This window comes from Capra hircus, chromosome 7 (assembly GCF_001704415.2).
Source record: "Capra hircus breed San Clemente chromosome 7, ASM170441v1, whole genome shotgun sequence".
NCBI classification, from domain to species: Eukaryota; Metazoa; Chordata; class Mammalia; order Artiodactyla; family Bovidae; genus Capra; species Capra hircus.
Window position 1 is genome coordinate 57,739,424 of NC_030814.1, and position 16,317 is coordinate 57,755,740.

Sequence of the window (16,317 nt, forward strand, 5' to 3'; positions counted from 1 at the left end):
CATACAGAAAAATAGGCTCAGAACTCCTTTATCTGGGTCCTGACCAGGACCCCTGGCACCCATCCCTCAAGCTCCCTGTGCCCTGAACTAATTTACCTAACTCTCCTCTCTTGTTGAGTTACTCTGAATCCTCCAAGAAGAAGCTGCCAAGGCAGGATGAATTGTGCAAGGATTTGAGTAAAGCAAATGCCTGTGAAAGAGGAAGGGAGCCAGGAGCTAGCTGGGAGATCTATGAAACAGAGAGGGAAGGAAGGTTGAGAGGAAATATCCTAGGGGGAATTCTCTAGTCAATGTCCGCTGTCAGGGGAGCCACCTATCTCCCAAGACTAGACCTGTCTTAGGATCTCCACTGAGCTGGGTCACTGGCTGGGAGCTTCCCAGGGGGAAGCTGGCCTTAGAGTAGAAGCTGATAGATTTCAGAGAGAACTAGCCAAAGTCCTTGGTCAATTTTCACTTTTAGTTGGAGTTCTATGAAGAGCCTTCTGGCCCCCCAGTTACCCATCCAGTACAAAGGCATTCAGAAAATTCTCCTTATTTGTAAAATTGAGGTGGTAAAATTCCCTATCTTAAGGGTTGTGGTGAGAATGAATCAAAATTTGCAAAGCAGTGTTTGCACAGGGCCTGGGGCCTAGTCAGTGCTCAATAATTGGTAGCCATTATTATGGCCATTTTAAGTATTATTATCATTCTCCCTCTCTGCCAGAAGGGCTCCAGGATGCTGGAAATGGCTGCCCAGTTCCAAGCTGGGGCAACTGGGAGAGGAGGAGGCACTTCCCCACATTCCCTTCACCTTCCCCATGGGGCAGGGGTCTTCCCCTAGCTACTGACAGACAGTTCCTGCGTCTGCTGAGTCACAGCCAACTTCCTCTGGTACAAACAGGAAAGCAAAGCCGGCCAGCGGGTGTCCCCCCCCCACCCCCCAACACCACACACAGCTAAAGGCCAGCCCAGCTCTGAGGGGGAAGTGCCTCAGGCCCCGGGGGACAGGCTCCAAGGCTGGGGCTCCAGGCAAGATGCCGAGAAGGGAGAGCAGCAGGTTATCCTTAGGCCTTCTTCTCACCCCCTCCCCTCCAAATTGCAATAGGGAGGTGGGAAGAAGGGGCTTCACCCCAGGATGAAAAGGCTGCTTGCTGGGTAACTGTGCTGACAGGGCACCACCCTTATCTTCATAAAGGGCAGCCGCAAAGCCTGGTTTGGGAGGATGTTGCCTTGCTGCCCTGCATCCCTGGGAGGAAACCTACACCAGGAGTTTGAAGACGGAGAAGCAGTTGAGGGCTCCTCTGCTGGGCCTCGACCTCTTTGCCCCAAGTCAGATGGCGGGGCTTCTGAAGGTTTGCCAGCTTGGAAGGCTGTGGATATCTGTGACTTGTGGATGTCAGCTTCTGTTCCCCGTTAACTGGGTACCAGAGTCCAGCCACCCTGCTGGGCGTGGGAGAGGTGCCCTGGGGACTTAGGATCCTATGCTTTCCCTCCCCTTTAGACCAGACGGACGGGGAGGGACCGGCGGCGGGGATGCAAAGCTGTCCCTCGCAGCACCCTCCTTCTCTCTCCGGTTCTACCCTTGTCCCCAGTTCCGTCTAGTCTCTGCCTCTTTGTCCCGCTCTTTAAGGCTGACTCGGCCTCCAACCCTGTTCCGGCTCCCCCCGCTCCCCTTTCTGGGCCCCTAAAGGGGCTGAGCTGGTTAGGCTGCGAGATAAGCACAGCGGTTGGGTAAGGAGCCCAAACCTTTTGAAGACCGCCGCTTGCACAAGGAGTGGCCAGGGCCTCCGCGGAGGGAACCGACGAGCGGGACGGGGCGGGGCTCCGTCGGGGGAGGGCTGAGGGGAGGCGGGGCCGGCGCGGCGCGACCCGGAGCCTCGGACGGCGCGGCGGGTGGGTACCGGGGAGCGGACGGCGGCCGCGTAGTGAGGTGAGGACCCCCGTGCCCCCCGGCTCCTGCCTCCCAGACTCCTCCCCATCACCTTGAGGGCCTCTGTGGGATCCCTAGCCCCGCTCCGCGCCCGCGGCGCTCCCCTCTCCCCCTCCCCGCCGCGATCAGCCCCTCCCTCCGGCTGCCGGCCTCTGCCCCCTCCCTCCTTGCCCCCTCCCTCGTCGCAGCCGGAGCTGCCCTGCGCTGCCCTGCCCGCCCCCCTTGCCCCCCACCCCCGCACTCCTGCCCCGCTCACCTCCTAGTTCTCAGTCCCGTGCCCTCGAGTCGGGCCTGAGTCACCGGGAAACTGGACTCTGAGTCAGGACGGGAGGTGCAGCACCCGGGCCCTAGCTTGGGGAGGGGGCTCCGCCGCAGAGAGGCGGAGAGAGGCCAGAACTGACGCTGGGGCGAGAGGCAGTCCTGGTAAGAAGGACGCCGCAGGAGAGAAACTGGGAGAGAGAAGTACGGGCAGAGGCAGAGACAGAAACCTAAGAGTCAGATGGCGAGAGACACAGATAAAACTGAAGATCTAGTTGAAATGGAGACAGAGGCAAGGAGAGGCTTAATGACAGGAGAACAAGGAAGGGACTGAGATGGATTTAGACATAGAGATGGAGATGGAATGGGGTGGGGACAGGGACAGGGTAGACGAAAAACTCACGGAGACAGGATCCAGGAGAGGTCTAGGTACTAACTAGATCAGGGTCTACGTCAAGGTGGTGGAATGGGACAGAGCCTCAGAGACCTGAATCCAAAGGCATGGACAGGGCAGAGGAAGGCTTGGAGAAAGCAGAGGTAGAGCGATGTCATTTCACAGTGTGAGTTCCTGCAGGGTGGGTGTTCCAGTTGGCGCACACATATGGGAGAAGATACTGCAGGTGGGTGCTGAGTGGAGACCCTGGTGTACCCCTGGTCCCTCATCTCTCTGGCCCAGTTAGTTCTCTGCCCCATCCTCACTCCCCAAGTGGCCTCTGCCCAGATGTTGGTACTGCCTAGAGCTTTCTGGACAGTCTGACCAAGGCAGGCAGGATGTGGGGGCGGCCAGAGCTGGAGGGACAGGAAGGAAGTCTGAGCAGAGACAATAGGTGGAAGGGGAGGAGGAACTGGGAACGACCAGGATTAGGATGGCCGGAGCCTGTACTCAGCTCTGGAACCAGTGGGAGTGGGAGGTGCGTCTCCCCTCTCCTCCTCCCCTCTCCTCTGTGTCATAGCAGCTTCATCGTGGGCCCCTCCTCCCCACCAGCCCCTGTCATCCCCACCCCTGCAAGGTTCTGACATCTTGTCCTAGGCTTGCTGACCTGAGTGTATGCAGAGCTTTGACCCAGACACTGCGTGGGTGGGAGCTAAGGGGCCAACACTTTGACCAAGAAGCCAACTTGCCATGAGCCTGGGGCAACCCTCCTCCCCTCCCTGGCCTCAGTTTCCTTCTCTGCAAATGCAGGGGTGCTCCTACAATGGGGAGGCCCTTTCCAATGTTTGGGGTTGGCTCTGCCTCCGGATCACAGGCTTCTGGTCATTTTCTCTGGAGGAAGACTGGAGTCTGGTGGCCTCTGTCCAAGCCTCAGACTTTGGGACAGGGAGGGGGAATCTCAGCCTGAGCCCTCCCTTCACCCTGCCCCTCCCCCAGCAATGGCCTGAGCCCCCATGGCTGCCCCTCAGGACCTGGACATCGCTGTGTGGCTGGCCTCGGTGCACCTGGAGCAGTATGCAGACGCGTTCCGGCAGCAGGGTCTGGCTACGGCAGGGGCGGCCCGTGGCCTGGGCCACGGGGAGCTGAGGCAGCTGGGCGTCAACGCCACAGGGCACCGGAAGCGCATCCTGCGCCTGCTGCAGGCGGGCACTGCCGAGGGCCCCCCGGATCCCCAGCCTGAAAGTGCCATGGAGCCTTCTCACAGCCCAGCATCCCCAGGCCAGCCCACCAAGCCTGTGCCTAAGCCCAGGACAGTATTTGGTGGACTCAGTGGCTCTGCCACCACCCAGAGGCCTGGGTTCAGTCCAGCTGTCTGGAGACCAGAGGGATCCAAGAGCCCAGAGCCCAGCCTGAGTCCGAGGTCCCCTGCTGTCCCTCCGAGGTCCTCCTCTGAGCAGCCGTCGGCCTCAAATACTGTGGAGATGATGCCCAATGTCATCTACTTTGGCTTGGACTTAAGAGGCGGGGCCCAGACAGCTCAGGACATGTGAGTGGGGTCGGCTCCATGGGATCCATGCTGGGGACAGGGAGGAGGAGGGCATGAGGGCTTGTCCTTCCTTCTCTCTCCCTGAATGACCACTAGACCTCTCTCCTTAGGGCCCCAGACAGCTCTCAGACAGTTGCTCCCACCCCTGCCCTCAGGCCCACAACGGGCACAGGTAGGTTGACTATCATGGGTTGGGGGAAAGGAACGGTGCCATTCAGGACTCTCACCTGACCTCTTCCCTGTTTCCCCTGTTTCTCCACCTGCCAGTGCACATCATGGACCCTGGTTGCCTGTACTATGGTGTCCAGCCTGTGGGGGTCCCAGGGGCCACTGACAGAAGAGAAGGCAGAGGTGTCTGTCAGGAAAGGGCTGAACACAGGTGAGTGGTCCACAGAGTGACAGTGGCAGGAAGAGAAGCGGGTTGAGCTGGTGGCGGCTGTGTTCCCTGTTGGTCATCAAATGTGTGTTGAGCATCCACTGTGTGCCAGCTGGGTTACTGAGATTCAGGGTGAATATGACAGACAGACCCAGTCTCCCATTAGGCAGCCTGTGACTCAGTGGGGACAGATAGGAAATAAAACAGGTAGACAAAGAAATCGGAGAAGGCAATGGCACCCCACTCCAGTACTCTTGCCTGGAAACTCCCATGGACGGAGGAGCCTGGTAGGCTGCAGTTCATAGGGTCGCCAAGAGTTGGACACGACTGAGCAACTTCACTTTCACTTTTCACTTTCATACATTGGAGAAGGAAATGGCAGCCCACTCCAGTGTTCTTGCCTGCAGAATCCCAGGGACGGGGGAGCTTGGTGGGCTGCCTTCTATGGGGTCACACAGTCGGACATGACTGAAGCAACTTAGCAGCAGCAGCAGCAGCAGCAGCAAAGAAATGGATATATGACTTAAAATACAGAGAAGTGCCTTTCGTTCTTTCATTTAACAATCTTTTTTGAACACCTACTGAATGTCAGATATTGTTGTAAATATTTGGGATAGATCAGAAATCCCTGCCCTTGTGGGAAATTAGTCAATTAACAGTAGATGTACTAAGTGAATTATTCCTATGTTGAAAGGTAATAGTGAAAGTGAAAGTGCTAGCTGCTCAGTCGTGTCCGACTCTGCGACCCCATGGACTATAGCTCGCCAGGTTCCTCAGTCCATGGAATTCTCCAGGCAAGAATACTGGAGTGGGTTGCCATGCCCTTCTCCGGTAAAAGGTGATAAGTGCCATGAAAAAAATTGAACAGGGTAAGAGGGCTGGATGGCGTGAGGGGGGAAAGGACTGCAGTTTTTCACCAAGAGTTGCCAGAGTGTTAAGAAGATGATATTTGAGCTAAAACGTGAAAGAAGTGAGGGACTTAGCCCTTCTGGGAGAATGCTGCAGGTGGGAAGAATGGCTAGAATAGAGACTTTAAGAAGGCCATGTAACCAGGGAATCCGGGAGTGATGACAAGGTCAGCAGGGCTGGGACAGAGGGGGCCAGGGTGGGAAGAGCTGGGGTAGACGCTGTCAGAGGGGCAAAGGAGCCATACTGGGACTTTCGCTTTTACTCTTAAGTGAAATGGGAAGCGAGCTATTGGAAGGGTTTTGACTTACATTTTAAGAATCCCTCTGGTTGCTGTGTTGGCAGTGATCTGTAGGGGCAAAAGCAGAAGCAGAGAGACCAGTTTGGAGGTTCTTACTGTGATCTAGGTGAAAAACCTCAGGCTACTGCTGTGAGAGTGGAAAGGGTGAGGAGTGGTTGGTTTGGGTTATATCTTGAACACAAACTGTCCTAGTAAATTGAAGTGTGACAGAAAAAGAGGAGTCAAGAAAGACTTCAGGGGTTTCCGTCTGAGCCTGCACTGTCCGGTGTGGTAGCCAGTAACCACGTGTGACTGCTGAACACTTGAAATGTGGCTAGTCTGGTGTGAGCTGTGCTGAAACCATAAAACAACCAAATTTCAAAGACCGTTTGACAGTGCTCTTCTGAGCAACTGAAAGTTCATGGAGTTGCTGTGGTCTGAAACGGGGAAGACCGTGCATAATGCAGGAGTAAGGCAGATTCGGAGCTCAGGTTTTGATTTGTTGAATTTGAGGTGTGTATTATATGCCCAAGGAGAGGTGGCAAATAGGCCGTTGGATATACAAGTTTGGAGTCTGGGGGAAAGGTCTGAACAGGAGATCTAGGTATGTGTGTTGTCAGCATTTAGATGGGTGTATGCAGCTGTGAGTGAGTGTAGGTAAAGCAGAGGACCAAGATAAGGTCCTGGCATACTCCAGGATCGAGAGATTGGGGATAGGAGGAAGAATCAGCAAAACAGGCTGAAAAAAAATGCTTAGTGAAGTAGAAGGAAAATCAGAAGTTGATGCCACAGGAGCTAACTGAAGAAAAGATATAAGGAGGAGGAAGAGGTCAGGTCAGATGTATCCAATGCTCCTGAGAGGCCAGGTAAGATGAGCACTGAGAATTGACCTCTGGAATTGGTGACACGGAGATTACTCGGGACCTTGACAAGTGCTGGGAGTGAAGGCTTGATCTGTGTGGGCTCAAGGGAGAACAAAGGAAAGGAACTGGAAATATGAAGACAACATTTTTGAGTTTTTCTGCAAAGAAGAGCAGAGAGTTTGAGTAGTTATTGATAGTGGAAGTGGAGTCAAGAAAGGGATTTTAATAGCATGGAATGCTGTGTATATTCATAGGTGAATAGGGATGATCTGATAGGGAAAACTAGTGGATATAGGAGAGAGAAAAGGGACAAAGTCTGGAGTGATGTCCTTGTGTAGGTGAGAGGACTGGAACCAAGTGCCCAGAGGACAGATCAGCTTTAGACAGGGGTGTTTATCATAGTACCAGGAGGAAAACTGTGTATGTGAAATGGAGCAGATAGGCCGCTGGGAGTCTGTGGGGATTATCCTCTGGTTGCTTCAATTTCTCAATGAAGTAGGAAACAAATAGGATAGAGTGGAGGTTCTTAACCTGAGCTGCACTACAGCCTGGGGAACTTTGAAAATGACAGATGCCTGGGCCTTGTTCCCGATGACTCAAATGTAAGTGTCTGGCATGGGGCTCACACAGGGCTTCTCCGGTAGCTATGTGGTAAATAATCCACCTGCCAATGCAGGAGACTTGGGTTCAATCCCTGAACTGGGAAGATCCTGTGAAGTAGGAAATGGCAATCCATGCCAGTATTCTTGCCTGGAAAATCCCATGGGCAGAAGAGGCTGGCGGGCTCTAGTCCATGAAGTCACAGAGAGCTGGATATGACTGAGCACGCACACATGCACGTGGGGTTCATATGCAGATACGTTTAAGTTTCCCAAGTGATTTGTACAGCTGAGGTAAGGAACCACTGGAAAGCGACAGAAGAATAGAGGACTTTCTGGGAAGGAATATCTGAAGGATGGGAAGAAGCAGCCTAGGGAATTGTATTCCAGGCAGAGGGAACAGGATGGCAAAGACTCTGAACTAGGGAAGAGAATGTGGCTGGACTGTAGTGAGCAAGGCAAAGGCAGTGCAGGATGAGGTCGTCAGAGTTGCCCTGGGTCTCTCTGTACACAGTCTTGCATCCACTGGAAAGGAATTTCGACAGGTGTTAACGGGAAGTCATTGTAGAGGTTCCTGCAGGTGCGTGAAATGATCTTGTTCGCATCCTTGGTGGAAGGGCGAGAATGGAAGCAAGTGACTGGTTAGACAGTTCCCTTCACCTCGGTGAGAGCTATTGGGAACTTGGTCCAGGGAGAGAAAGGCATGAACTTTTTGGAGAAAGAACCAGTTAGACTTATTGATGAGATAGGCAGCTGTGGCAGAAAGTCATCTGTGTTAGTTATTCCCCAACTTTTCCACCAAGTAATACTAATGGCAGAGGCAAAGGACTGACATTTTTCAAATGAAAAGTCCTAGCATGCCTTGGGAAGAAGATCCATGCTCATGTTTTGGGTTCTCAGCCTCCCTGTTCCCCTGCTTAAAAAGCAGATCTGGTACCTGCTGGGCATTCCACTAGGTACTGTGGGTGGGGCTGTCCACAGAACTGGCTCTAAAGTGTGTCCCCCTCTCTCTTGGCCCCCACAAGGCTCAGCAGGCCGGATCTGGAGGCACGTGAGGATGCTGGTTATGCCAGCCTTGAACTGCCTGGGGACTCCACCCTCTCCCTGCCCACCCTGGACACAGAGACCAACGATGACCTCATTTCACCTTATGCCAGCTTCTCCTCCACGGCAGACCGCCCCACGCCCCTGCTCAGTGGCTGGCTAGACAAGCTCTCGCCTCAGGGGTGGGGCTGCTAGGAAGGGGTGCGGGGCACGGGAGGCTGGCTGGTGGTGGAGGTCGGGTCTCAAGTGCTCCCAGATCCTAGGACCCCTGGGGTGCAGCCTCCACCAGTTACTGATCTCAGCCTCTCCCTTCCCCAGAAACTACGTCTTTCAGAGGCGCTTTGTGCAGTTCAATGGGAGGAGTCTGATGTACTTTGGCAGTGATAAGGTAGGTCTGGGACATGCTTCATGGGGCCTCGGGAAAGGGAGAGGGAGAGCTGAGAGAGGCTCAGGATTAGAAGGCTGATTCCCCCATGGAGGGGAGGCAGGCACCACGTGACTGATGTCAGGGTCAAAAGGAGCGCAGTTAGCAGCTGTACCCCACTGCTTGTGGGATGAGTGCCGAATCTCATTAAACGTTGGTGCTGGCCCCCAGGGGTCAGTGCACATGGCTGAGTTCCTGTCCCCATGGGCCAGTGCGCTGTCTGTCCCTCCAGGACCCCTTCCCCAAGGGCGTGATCCCTCTGACGGCCATCGAGATGACCCGCGGCAGCAAGGACAACAAGTTCCAGGTCATCACCGGCCAGAGGGTGTTCGTGTTCCGCACAGAGAGTGAGGGTGAGGGCCAGGGCCCCTGGATTCAGAGCAGGGCTGGGGAGGCCAGGTGAGCTCACAGCCCACTTTACCTGCTTCCCCGTCCCCCGCCAGCTCAGCGGGACATGTGGTGCTCCACGCTGCAGTCCTGCCTGAAGGAGCAGCGCCTCCTGGGCCACCCCCGGCCCCCGCAGCCACCTCGACCCCTCCGCACGGGCATGCTGGAGCTGCGTGGGCACAAGGCCAAGGTGTTTGCTGCATTGAGCCCCGGAGAGCTGGCCCTGTACAAGAGTGAGCAGGTGAGCAGGGCCGGGCCAGGGCCGAGGGGCCTGACCTAGCCCACTCGGACCTCACTGTGCCTGCCCACCGCCCCTGCTCCCGACTGCCAGGCCTTCTCTCTGGGCATCGGGATCTGCTTCATTGAACTACAAGGCTGCAGTGTGCGGGAGACCAAGAGTCGCAGCTTTGACCTGCTCACACCACATCGCTGCTTCAGGTGGGGCCCAGACTGGCAGGAGGCAAGGCCGGGGGAGAGACATTGAGGGGGGACAGTGGGGTGCAGAGGCCCCAAGGCCTCCTCCTCAGGATGTCAGTGGGTGTGTCCCGATGGGAGTCCAGTGAACAGGGTCAAGGATGTCAGGAGGGGCTGGGCTGGCCCACATATGGCTGTGGTGGCTGCTGCAGGAATGCCCCGAGTGGTGGGGTGGGTAGGGGGGTGGGTGTCCAGGCCCACGGACTGGCTGTCCACCCCTCAGCTTCACAGCCGAGTCTGGGGGTGCTCGGCAGAGCTGGGCGGCCGCTCTGCAGGAAGCAGTAACCGAGACCCTGTCTGACTACGAGGTGGCTGAGAAGATCTGGTCCAATCGGGCAAACCGGCACTGCGCGGACTGTGGCGCCTCCCGCCCAGACTGGGCCGCGGTCAACCTGGGAGTGGTCATCTGCAAACAGTGCGCAGGTGAGGGCTGGGGCCTTTAGCTGAAATGGGGAGGGGCCGGGGGCTCGGGGCAGGAGGGCTCAGGGTGCCCATGCCCTTCACACCCTAACAGGTCAGCACCGGGCTCTGGGTTCTGGGATCTCCAAGGTGCAGAGCCTGAAGCTGGACACAAGTGTGTGGAGTAATGAGATAGTGCAGGTGAGAAGTCTGCAGAGGGAAAAAGTGTGTCTGGGGGTGTGGGCTGGGGTGGAAGGAGCATGTGTGAAAAGGCCTTGGGTCCAGCTTGGGGACAGGATTGGAATGCCTGGGGATACAAGTTTCTGTCACTTGCCTCTGCCCCCTGTGACCCTGCAGTTGTTCATTGTCCTGGGAAACGATCGCGCCAACCGCTTCTGGGCAGGGTCACTCCCCCCAGGTGAGGGGCTGCACCCAGATACCACCCCTGGCCCTCGGGGAGAGTTCATCTCTCGGAAGTACCGGCTCGGTCTCTTCCGGAAGCCCCACCCTCAGTATCCAGATCATAGCCAGCTTCTCCAGGTAGGAGGGAAGGCTGGGGCTGATGGATCTCTGAGTTGAAATGCTTAAACTTGGAGTGGGGGCTGTTTTGGAGACAGGAGGACTGTCCCCAGGACTCCCAGGTTATGTCCTGGGGTTGACAGAGGCCTTTTCTCCCTGTAGGCACTGTGTGCAGCTGTGGCAGGACCCAACCTGCTGAAGAACATGACCCAGCTCCTCTGTGTCGAAGCTTTTGAGGGAGAGGAGCCCTGGACCCCCTCAGCCCTCGATGGCAGCTTCCCTAGTCTCCTGCCCCCAGGTAATCCCCACAGGGCTTCCTCTCTCCCACAGGGCTTCCTCTCTCAGGAAGAGAGGAAGCAAGAATTCTCAGCCCTGACCTGTGCCTTGGTTCTTCTGGCGGGAGCCCCCAATTACCTCTCAGCTAGCCCATCACAATGGCCCAACTTCGGCAGTTTCCCAACCATCCAAGTCCTCGAGGCCCTATTTCTTGGTATTTGAAATGACCACTAATGACCACTGTCTGGAGTGGATCTGGATGCTTGAGGTGTTAGTGCTGGCCTATCCCTGTCAGGGTCAACCCATAGGTCAGGTCTCACCTGCCCAAGGGAAGTCTGATCGTAGAAATAGTCATCTTACACAGGCTGGTCTCCAGTAGTCATGCCACAGGGGCCAAGGCACTTACAGGAGGGCCCCTGCCTGAGCCTTCCACCCAGAGCTTACTTGTTCTCTAGCTGGTGGAGCCAGGCAGTGGGCAAGGGCTGGCTTAGAAGCCTCATCACTGCCTGCCACCTTCTTCTCTGATCTGGATGGTGAGGGGTTCAGCACCACTGGGCTCTACTAGGCCATGCTGCTGATGGAGTTGGGTCCCACTGTCTTCCTCAATTCAAGCACTTCCCCAAGGGGGTCAGGCCTTTCCATTGCACTGGCCTGATGTGACCACTTTCCTTTCCCTTGCAGACCCCTCCCCTGGTGTGTATAATGAAGTGGTGGTGCCTGCCACTTACAGCAGCTTCCTGTACTGTGGTCCCATCAGCAACAAAGCTGGACCCCCACCCCCTCGCAGGGGCCGAGATGGTGAGAGGGGAGCCAAGGGATGGGAGGGGATGAGCAGAAGCCAGGATGGTTGGGAGTGTTCCCTAGAGGGATAAGGAGGAGAGGACTGGGATAGGACATGCCCTGAAGTGGACAAGGGTGCTGGGCTCAGAGGGACCATGGCAGGGGTGGGGAGGGGCAGCACTGGGTGATGGTTGAGAGGGTGTGCTTTGAAGTCATACCACGGAGGGGTCAAATCTCAGCTCTGCTGCTTTCTCCCCATGTGACTTGGGCAAGTACTTCAACTCTGAGCCTCAGTTTCCCCATCTGCAAAACAGGAGTGAATGTTAAACTCCCCTCATAGAATTGTGACGACTACAGGAGATCGTACATAGGTAGAGGGGTTGGCACAGAATAATATCTGGCAAATGGGAGTTCTGACAGTGGGGACAGAGGTCTGCTGCCTGCTGACCACCACTTTCCCTCTTAGCTCCCCCGCGACTGTGGTGTGTCCTGGGTGCGGCTCTGGAAATGTTTGTGTCGGAAAGCAGCCCTGAACCCCTCCACCTCGTCCAGCCCCAGGATGTTGTATGTTTGGGTGTGAACCCCCCACCCACTGACCCAGGTGACCTCGACAGGTAACACCCACCCTGTTCTCTCAACTTTCCTTTTCCGCTCCTGATCCTGAGCCTGCCAGCCCCCTGACTCACCCCGTCCCTCCTCCCGGACCTCATCTCTCCAGGTTCCCCTTCTCCTTCGAGCTCATCCTCACCGGGGGGAGGATTCAGCATTTTGGCACAGATGGAGCTGACAGTCTGGAGGCCTGGACCAGCGCCCTGGGCAAGGTGAGACAGCTGAGACCCCTCCCCTACAGCTCATGGGTTCCCTGTACCCCCCTGCCCCCGTCCTGTCCCCTCCTATTCCTGCAGCCACGCCCACCCCTGCCAGTAACAGCTGAGGTTGGCTGAGCACTTACTCTGTGCCAGGTCCTGTGTTAAACGCTGCCCACTCAATATCTCATTTAATTTTCACAACACTTAGAGGTAAGGGTTATCAATGTTTCACACCTAAAGAACTCAGAGGTTATGAAGCCTCTCAGTCAAGGTCACAGAGCTAGAAGGCAGCAGAGCACAGGACGAAAGTCAGGCCTCTGTCTGCAAAGCTCACAGGCCAGACTGCACTGTGCTGGGCTCTTCCCACAGAGAGGCTGCCACCTGACTCCTACCACCTCCCCCAGGCTCAGATCTCCAAGTCCACAGGCAAAGCTGCCTTCATCTGACCCAGCTTCTCCACTCCCAGGCAAGCCACTCTCTCCATCCTGCACCCCACCCCTGGCATTAAATTAGATCCCTGGTATTAAATCTAGATCCCTGGAGTCAGATATCCTGGGATTTGAGTCCTCCAACTCACACGTGTGAGCTCTTCCATATGGGTAGAGTGGGTGTCAAAGATCTACCCCCTAGGGTTGAGGATTAAGTGACACATGAGGACCACACTGCCTGGCACGCTGCAAGTCCTCCATCTGTGGGTGCTGAAGTAGTAATGGGGATGACAGTGATAATCGCTCCCATCCTTAAACAGCTTTTCCCCCAGCCCTGCTCCACCTTCAGCTCATCACCCTGGCGTGCCACCTCCCCACCCCGCCACAGCTTCTTAGAAAGTTACGAGCTCTGGCAGCCTGCAGTTCCTCCTTAACCCCTTCTGGCTGCCCTCCTCGCCATACTCTTCTGAGCGGCACCCCTGCAGGTGGCCAGTGACTTGCCCTGGGTAAGGTTCAAGGGCCTCCCTCTGGCCTCACCAGTAGTCTGTGCATCTGATACTGCTCTGTAGGAAGCGCTCCCCTGCTCTGACTTCTGACCCCACTCAGAACGCCTCACACCAATAAGCTGTCTCCATATCCTCTAAGGGCACTGATATGGCCCTCCAAGTCTCCTCCTAGTATCTCTGGTTATTTATTTGCTAAGTCGTGTTTGACTTTTTTGAGAACCCATAGACTGTAGCCCGCAAGCTCCTCTGTCCATTTCCCAGGCAAGAATACTGGAGCGAGTTGCCATTTATCCCTCCAGGGGATCTTCCCTACCCAGGGATCAAACTCACGTCTCTTACACTGGCAGGCGGGTTCACCACCACTGAGCCACCACTTTTCAAAAATCCTTTAAGGCAGTGCTACCCCAAGTGTGGTCTGTTACCTGGTCCTGGCTGAGGAATTCTCTTACGGCCCATGACAGGTTAAGTATAGAGCTTGAGAGTCACTATTTAGAATCTTTCATAGCAATGTGACAGAATAATTTTATGTGTGGAGTCTAATATTTAAGAACTGGGGGCTTATATTTTATATGTTGTTCTTTTTTCATTTCACTTTTCTAGTAATTCGTTTTGTTGTTTTTTAATCAAAGTGTTGGTTAGTGACAGATTGGTAAAAAAATTTTAAACTTCCTGTTCCTTCAGCACAAGTAGCTTGAGAAGCACTGCTTTGAGTTACACCTCGAATAGTCCTTTCTTCATGAAGCCTCTGCCTGGCCCCCTGGGGGTGGGACTTCCTGGGACCTCGTGACTCTTCGGTCACAGCATGCAGCTACCCAGGCTGTCTTTCCCTACATCCCAATTAAGGGTATAACGCTGCCTGCCGCACAGGCGTCTTCTCTGTGTTGGCTGGAGCAAATCGAATTGAACTGTGTTTCTTTCTTGTTTTTCTCCATCCATCTCCTGTCTCCTGCACCGGTCTTTCCTCTGCTCTCTCCCCATCCCTTTCATTCCCCTCTTTCCTTGGCTTTCTCTCCATGTCTCCCTCTGCCTCCCCTTATCCCTCTCACTCTTACTTCTCTGCCCACCTCTTGCCCCTTTCCCTGCCCTCCTCTTTCCCGTTGTCCTCCTCCTCACAGTGGTTCTCTCCACTGAGCTGTCACCAGCTGTTGGGCCCTGGGCTGCTGCGGCTGGGTCGCCTGTGGCTGCGGTCTCCCTCCCATACAACCCTGGCCCCTGGCCTCTGGATGTCTGGGTTCGGCCTTCTTCGTGGAGATCACCTCTTCCTGTGCCCAGCATCAGGCCCTGGCCCCCCAGCCCCTGAGGACATGGTGCATCTGCGCCGGCTACAGGAGATCAGTGAGCAGGGCTGGGGACAGGGATGAAGGGTGGCTCTGAGGGGTGGGGTAGTGGACCTTCATATATTTAGGGCCCCTATGGGAGATAGCAGGAATGGTGGATTCAGGCAGAAGTTCTAAAGTCAAATTGCCCAAATTTAGACCCCGCCACCCCACCAGCACTTGCTGGCTGTGTGACCTTAGACAAGTTACTTAACCTCTCTGTGCTTTAGTTGCCTCATCTTCACATTAGGCACAATAATAGGGACGTAACAAGTTTCATATAAGGCAATGCTTGTAAAACACTTATCACAGAACCTGGCAGGAGGCATCTTACAGGTATTCAGTAAGTGTTATATGTTATGTGTGTTATTATCATTATTTGGAGTCACTTGCTGGTTGGGGACCGAGAGAAGGGACTGGGAATTCTTTTTTCCTCCTAAAAGAGGGACAGTATAGGATAGTGTTTTAAAGGTCTGGAGACAGGAAACTTGAGTTCAAGCTCAGCTTTGCCGTAACAAGTAATCTGAGGCATGTTACTTAACCTCTCTGAGTTTATGTGAAATGGGTGTCCCTCATTGCTGGCGGATTCTTTACCGTCTGAGCCCAAAGTGGGGATAATAGTATGTAACTCATAAGGTTTAAGGCAGTATTGATTGTAAACCTCCTGGCATGGAACCTACACACCTTAAATATATCTTAATGAATATTAATCACTATGATGAAGATGACAATGATAACGTCCCATGATTCTCCTCCAAGGTGTGGTCTCAGCAGCTGACACCCCGGACAAGAAAGAGCATTTGGTTTTGGTGGAGACAGGGAGGTAAGTCTTCCCCTACTCTTGACTCTGGGCCCCCCCAGAGTTCACACCTTCCACCCAGGCCTGCTGGACTACTGCCCACTTCCTCAAAGTCACTTCCCTAGTCAGGGGCCCTGTCTGGGTTGGGTGTTGCTGCCCCCTGCTGGTGTCTCTGGGAAGTCTGATCCTTGTGCTCCTGGGCCTCAGCCTGAGGACTCCCCTGGAGCTGGCTCTGACTCAGATCTCTCGGGTCTCAGGACACTGTATCTGCAGGCAGAGGGCCGGCTAGACTTCTCAGCATGGAACACGGCCATTGCGGGGGCAGCCGGCGGGGGAGGCACAGGGCTGCAGGAGCAGCAGATGAGCAGGGGTGACATCCCCATCATCGTGGATGCCTGCATCAGTTTTGTCACTCAGCATGGTGAGTGGGTACTGGCTGACACTGAGCTAGTGAGGGATGGGGAACATGGGCACTGCTGGTTAGACGGGATTGAGGAGGGAGATGTGCATGTGACTTGCCTTCAAACACTTTGCCTCCAGAGACTGCAACCTGACAGTGACAAGCTGCTCTGCCTTTCTGAGCCTCAGTTCCCTCATCTTTAAAGTGGGCCAGGACTTCCCTGCTGGTTAAATGGTTAGGAATCCAGGCTCCCAATGCAGGGGGAACAGGTTCAACACCTGGTCAGAAAACGAAGATCCCGCATGCCACTAACATCCCACATGCTGCACAGTACAGCCAAAAACTTTAATAATAATTAAATAGATTTAAAAAAATAAAATGGGGCTATTGGACTTCCCTGGCAGTTCCAGTGGTTAAGACTCCACGATCCCAATGCAGGGGGCACAGGTTTGATCCCTGGTCAAGGAAGATCCCACATGCCGTGTGGTATGGCCAAAAAATAAAAAGAAAGAAAATGGGGATCCTCACAGTCTCATGTTCCAAGATAGTGGTGATAGTGAGAGAGCACATGTGACGCATTTAGGACCTATAGGTGGTTAAGTGAGAAATCGATTTAAGGGCCTAGATCTGATAGACACAGTGCTTG

At 54.8% G+C, this 16,317-nt stretch overlaps 1 protein-coding gene across 3 annotated transcripts in view; it reads left to right on the forward strand.

Annotated features, from left to right (window-relative positions):
- ARAP3 (ArfGAP with RhoGAP domain, ankyrin repeat and PH domain 3) overlaps positions 1,835 to 16,317 on the forward strand; it is a 28,051-nt gene continuing 13,568 nt past the window's right edge. For 2 of the 3 annotated variants that reach the window (XM_018050220.1, XM_018050219.1), the window contains exons 1-19: positions 1,835 to 1,909; positions 3,537 to 4,086; positions 4,197 to 4,258; positions 4,354 to 4,465; positions 8,136 to 8,336; positions 8,473 to 8,542; positions 8,811 to 8,931; positions 9,022 to 9,206; positions 9,297 to 9,403; positions 9,663 to 9,862; positions 9,954 to 10,039; positions 10,196 to 10,378; positions 10,520 to 10,655; positions 11,315 to 11,431; positions 11,880 to 12,027; positions 12,132 to 12,234; positions 14,272 to 14,491; positions 15,232 to 15,295; positions 15,529 to 15,692. In XM_018050220.1, the coding sequence (XP_017905709.1) occupies positions 3,554 to 4,086; positions 4,197 to 4,258; positions 4,354 to 4,465; positions 8,136 to 8,336; positions 8,473 to 8,542; positions 8,811 to 8,931; positions 9,022 to 9,206; positions 9,297 to 9,403; positions 9,663 to 9,862; positions 9,954 to 10,039; positions 10,196 to 10,378; positions 10,520 to 10,655; positions 11,315 to 11,431; positions 11,880 to 12,027; positions 12,132 to 12,234; positions 14,272 to 14,491; positions 15,232 to 15,295; positions 15,529 to 15,692 (2,812 nt within the window). In that variant the 5' untranslated portion in view covers positions 1,835 to 1,909; positions 3,537 to 3,553. Of the gene's footprint in view, positions 1,910 to 3,536; positions 4,087 to 4,196; positions 4,259 to 4,353; positions 4,466 to 8,135; positions 8,337 to 8,472; positions 8,543 to 8,810; positions 8,932 to 9,021; positions 9,207 to 9,296; positions 9,404 to 9,662; positions 9,863 to 9,953; positions 10,040 to 10,195; positions 10,379 to 10,519; positions 10,656 to 11,314; positions 11,432 to 11,879; positions 12,028 to 12,131; positions 12,235 to 14,271; positions 14,492 to 15,231; positions 15,296 to 15,528; positions 15,693 to 16,317 lie in introns of those variants that run through there. The other variant, XM_005683063.3, reaches the window with a different exon arrangement.